Source organism: Otolemur garnettii, unplaced genomic scaffold, assembly GCF_000181295.1.
Source record: "Otolemur garnettii isolate 467f Iridium unplaced genomic scaffold, OtoGar3 scaffold00228, whole genome shotgun sequence".
In the NCBI taxonomy this organism is placed as follows: Eukaryota; Metazoa; Chordata; class Mammalia; order Primates; family Galagidae; genus Otolemur; species Otolemur garnettii.
In genome coordinates, this window is record NW_003852623.1 from 1,959,755 (window position 1) to 1,965,435 (window position 5,681).

A 5,681-nucleotide genomic window follows, 5' to 3' on the forward strand; every position below is an offset into this window, starting at 1 on the left:
CAGAAGAAAATTTTGCAAGTCAGCTGGTCGGTGGAGGAATCACCACAAGGTCAGCAGGACATGGCCGTACCTTTCATACTGGGCCTCTCCCTGTGGCCAGTTCTAAATAACTTGCATCCCAACTGGCCCAATGGCCTGAACTGGGTAATTCGGAAAATCCCCCTCTTAACAATAGCATCCTCCCAGAAAATTAATCTCTTCTTTTAATGAGTCATAAGATTATCTGTATTCAGTACCAGTTTAAGAAAATCACATGCTTATAGTCTGTCTGAACTCCAAGGTCTAATAAAATAAAAATAAATGAAGAAATCTACATAAAATGCTTGCTTCAAACAATACCTCAAGTTAGACACCATTATTTCTCTGACATGATCATTCTTTTTTTTTTTTTTGACATAATCATTCTTAAGTCAGTTTTCCATTGTGTTACTAGCAAAGGCAAGTTCATAGAGCTATGAGGTTCAGAGATATTATAGGCCAAAAACATGATTTTCAAGTACACGATGTATTTTGAGGCTTGCTGCCTCCCTGTCAGTAGAGAGGGGAATCATAGTTTTTGTTCTCCCCGCCCATAGATGTGGTGTTAGGTGAGGAACTCAGTAAATGCTTACCAGGCAACTCGTATGTGCCAGGCTTTGTGCCAAGGACGCAGGACGCAGCAGTGAACAGCCGCTCTCATCCATGGGACCTCAGCTGTATCTGGACTGCACTACTGAGTGGGAGATTGGAAGATTTGTATTATTGCTATAGGGAAACACTATTTATAGTGGAAACTATAAAATATAATATAAAAGTGATGTGCTTTTGAGGCACTTTCCACATTAGTAAGTGATTTTTGTGATTGCCTGGTATCCTAAGCATGGCTGTGGAAGGAGAGGACAGGCTCCTGCTTCACATTTTCCAGACGTGCAGGCCGGGCATGGTGGCTCACACCTGTGGTCTTAGCGCTCTGAGAGGCGGAGGCAGGAGGATCGCTTGCAGTTAGGAGTTAGAGATCACTCTGAGTGAGAGTGAGAGCCTGTCTCTGCTAAAACAACAAAAGAAATTAGCTGGGTGTCATGGTGGGTGCCTGTAGTTCCAGGTACTCAGGAGGCTGAGGCAGGAAGATTGCTTGAGCCCAGGAGTTTGAGGTTGCTGTGAGCTATGATGCTACAGCACTCTAGCCCAGGCAGCAGAGTGAGGCTCTATCTCAAAAGAAAAAAAAAAAAGAAAAGAAAAGAAAGAAAGAAAAAGAAAAAAGAAAAGAAAAGAAAGTGGTGTACAGAGAGTCGTCTTGGTCCAGATCATAGAAGTATATGGCAAAGGTAGGATTCGAACTCATGTTCCCCGATCTTTTTTAATGCAGGGATCTTACCACATGTATATTCTGTATTACTGGGAAAATATGTTGTTATCGTTTACATAATCCCTTTGGAATGCAGGGAGGATAAATGGTAACGCTCTTTCAACAGGTAAATACAAATAAAGAAAAAGAAAGTTCAGGTCTGCAGCAGATTACAGCTGAATTGATGACCCTGTGCCTGGGAAATCTGTTCTGTATTTTAATTGTTTTTTGTTTGTTTGTTTTTCCTTAGACCCTGTTCTGGGAAAATAGCTACCTCCTTGTTAATAGCTATGCAGAGAACACCCGTCGCTTTATGCCTGTGAGTGACGTTCTCTATGGCCGGGTTGCAGATTCCTTGAGCTGGTGTCGACAGAATAACAGCGCTGGTAAGACCCCTGTCCTGGCCACACGACGCGTAAGTGCTCCTGGTGACGGGACACTTAGCGTTTGTGCCAAATTCTTCCATACACACATCTCATTTTATCCTCTTCAATAATAACAGCGATAACAGGTGGAGAATATTTATTTTTTGCTAGGTACCAGCCTAAGCACTTCACAGATATTAATTCATTTAATCGCCACCATGGCCCCGTGGAATCCTGTCATAATTCCTATTTTGACAAAGGAAGAAACTGAGACACAGCAAGATTAAGAAACGTGCTCAGGGGCTCGGCGCCTATAGCTCAACCGGCTAAGGCGCCAGCCACGTACACCTAAGGTGGTGGGTTCGAATCCCCAGCCCGGACCCGCCAAACAACAATGACGGCTGCAACCAAAAAATAGCTGGGCGTTGTGGCGGGCCCCTGTGGTCCCAGCTACTTGGGAGGCGGAGGCAGGAGACTCGCTTGAGCCCAGGAGTTGGAGGTTGCTGTGAGCTGTATGCCAAGGCACTCTACCCAGGGGGGATAGCTGGAGGCTCTGTCTCAAAAAAAAAAAAAAAGAAACGTGCTCAGGGTTGCATAGCTAGTAAGCAGCAGAGTCAGACAGTCTCCCAGCTGTGCACACCTCTGCCTTAACCTCCTCATTTTCCAGAGAGGGAAACTGAGGCTTAGGGAGGTGAAATGACTAAAAGGCTGGGAATTAGCCCTGGGTTTTTTGAGACAGAGTCTTACTACGTCGGCCTCGGTAGAGTGCCGTGGCGTCACAGCTTACAGGAACCTCAAACTCTTGGGCTTAAGTGATTCTCTTGTCTCAGCCTCCCATGTAGCTGGGACTACAGGAACCCGCCACAATGCCTGGCTAGTTTTTCTTGTTGTTCCAGTTGTCACTGTTGTTTAGCTGACTGGGGCTGGGTTCGAACCCACCAGCCTTCGTATATGTGGCTGGCATCTACCCACTGAGCTGTGGGCACCGCCAAATTAGCCCTGTTTTGACAGATTTTGATGTCTTGGCTCTTAAATGCCACCCAAGGCCACCAGCAGATACTCCGAGATTAAAAACACAAGGAGGCTGGGTGCAGTGGCTCACACCTATAATCCTAGCACTCTGGGAGGCCAAGGCAGGTGGATTGCTTGAGCTCATGACTTAGAGACCAGCCTGAATAAGAGTGAGACTCATCTCTACTAAAAATAGAAAAACTGAGGCAAGAGGACAGCTTGAGGTTGGAGGTTGCTGTGAACTATAACAGTACGGCATTCTACCCAGGACAACAGCATGAAACTCTGTCTCAAAAATAAATTAATTAATTAAAAAATAAAATAAAATCACAGGGAAAGTTAGAGTTGGCAGAGCTGGCCTGATGTACTGCAGGCTGTCCTCATTCTTCCAGCTATGGTGCTAGGTGACAGAGATGCAGCGGTGCCTGCCTTCAGGGAACCTGTGGCCTTGTGGATGCATTTGCTGGAGTAGTGTGTGCTCAGGAGTGGTAGAGGGAGAGACTGGCCTCAGCTAAGGCATCAGGAAAGCTGAGGAGACAGGCTAGCAGAAAAGGAGGTAGGGGAGTGTCCCATCCTGCAGACTGGTGATTCTTCCTCCTGTCTGTCACAGTCACTGTAAGAGTGAACCTGATATCAGCTCTGCTTACTTCACCCCCATTCATGTGACCTTCCAACCCAAATTCATAGAGGGCCTCCTGTGTGCCAGGCCTTTCTCTTTAGGCACTAGGAGCAGCAGAGAACGCAACAGGGAAATAACACCCCATCCCTGCATGACAGAGTGGGCAGATAAGACAATCAACAGACAAGTACGATGTGTGGTCTGCCCTGAGATGATAAGGGCCACGGAGCAACACAGAACAGGGAAAGAGGATAGAAAAGGCTGGGCGGAGCAGGAGAGGAAAGTGTTGCAGTTTCACAGAGATGCCCAGGGAGCCTCAGTGAGATGCTAATATTTGAGCAAAGACCTGGAGGAAACGAGAAAGAGCAGAAAGAGCATTTTCTGACAGGGAGAGCCCCAAGTGCAAAGGTCCTGTTGGGCTATTTCAGGATTAGCAAGGAGGGCAGTTAGTGAAGAGGAAAGCAGTGGGCTATGAGGGAGAGGGATAAAGGGGGAGAGATGGCACAGGACATGGTGAGGGCGCTGGCTTTCCCTGGTAGCGAGTTGGGGAACATCACAGGGCACAGGTCAAGTGGGTGTGACCATTCTCCCAATGAAGAGTGACCAGGAACCTGAGTGTGATTATCCTGCTCAGGGTAGGGACAATGGGGAGGGGTGCAATGGAAAAATTATAAAGGAAGAGAGCGTTTTTCCAGAAAACCACAGGTCACCGTTGCTTCCTCTGCCATTCCTATCTACATCCTCCTCTCAGGGCTTTTTGTTTAAAGAGGAAATGAAGTCCCACAGTCTGGGTCACTAAATAATGGTGCGTTCATCATGGAACCCATTGGGGCTCCAGCAATGATAACAGAATTTTGTTTTTCTGGACCTAGAAAGATGTTTATGACATATTCTTAGGTGAAAAATCAAGTTATACAATACCATGATTAGGGCTGGACACGATGGCTCAGGCCTGTAATCTCACCACTCTTGTAGGCCAAGGTGGATGAATTGCTTGAGCTCAGGAGTTGGAGACCAGCTTGAGCCAAAGGGAGACCTGGTCTCTAAAAATAGCCAGGTGTTTTGATGGGCACCTGTAGTCCCAGATACCCAGGAGGCTGAAGCAAGAGAATCCCTTGAGCTCAAGAGTTAGAGGTTGCTGTGAGCTATGAAAGGAGGGCACTCTACCAAGGGTGACAACAGTGTGTATATATATATACAGTATTGTATATATACTGTTGTTGGTATGGGCTATTTAAATTTAAAAATGGAGTAATGAAAATACACACATAGAAAAAAGTCAGGAAGGTAGCAAACCTTAAGCTGTTAACAGCAGTTCTTTAAAAATTTTTTAAGTTTCATTTTATTTTTGACTGACATAAAGTGATTATGCATATTTATGGGACACATTGTGATGTTTTGCTATATGTAGACACTGTGTCGTCATGAAATCAGAGTACTTAGCACTTCTTCACCTTACACACATATCATTTCTTGTGGTAAGTAATTCAAAGTCCCCACTTCTCGCTATTTTAAAATTTATGATGTGTTACATTTAACCATAGTCACCCTGCTGTGGACTAGAACCCCAGCACTTCTGCCTCCTCACTGTGACACTGACCCTGCTGACCGGCCTCTTCCATTTCCCTAACCACCTGCTCTCCCAGACTTGGGAGCCTCTATTGCACTCTCAACTTTTATGAGATCGGCTCTTTGAGGTTCAATGTATGGGTGAGATTATGTGACACTTGCCTTTTTGTGCCTGGTTTATTTCACTTGACAGAACATCCTCCACCTATATCCCTGCTATCACAGATGACAGAATTTCCTTCTTTTTGTGGCTGAATAGCATTCCATGGTGTATGTAAGCCACGTTTTCTTAATCCGTCATCAGCTGGTGGATGCAGGCTGCTTCCTTGCCTTTGCTGGGATAAACAGTGCCATTAGCAGAACACCTTGCTGAGGTCATAATTCTTTCTTATCCCATAATTACTACATTTTTGTATTTTTTGGTAATTTAACTTGTGAGGATAAATATTTTTAAAGAAAAATATCTTAAGTAAATGATAATAATACTCACCAGTTGTTCATAGTTTAAGTCGAAAATATGCAAATACAGAAATGACGGTTGGGGCAAATACCACCTCAAGACCTGGCTGTCAGAAGTGGTGGAAGGAACACTGGAAGCTGGAGACGTAAATTCCCATCCTCTGTATCACAGACCATCCGTAAAACCTCTCTGAGCCTCAGAAATCTTTGAAAAATTGGGACATTGGCCTGCAGAGATGAAAGCTTGGAATATTTTCAAACCTCAAGTGTGTAATTCAAAGAAGTCACTACCACTCTCTTATGTAATGATTAAGCAATGGTCCTCCCTTGTGAC

The 5,681-nt window shown here is 45.0% G+C and overlaps 1 protein-coding gene across 1 annotated transcript in view; it reads left to right on the forward strand.

The window, feature by feature from the left end:
* The window catches only part of BST1 (bone marrow stromal cell antigen 1), a 28,996-nt gene that overhangs the window by 4,138 nt on the left and 19,177 nt on the right, over nucleotides 1-5,681 (forward strand). The window contains exon 3 of the mRNA XM_023508194.1: nucleotides 1,575-1,710. Within this exon, the coding sequence (XP_023363962.1) occupies nucleotides 1,575-1,710 (136 nt within the window). The remainder of the gene's footprint in view (nucleotides 1-1,574; nucleotides 1,711-5,681) is intronic.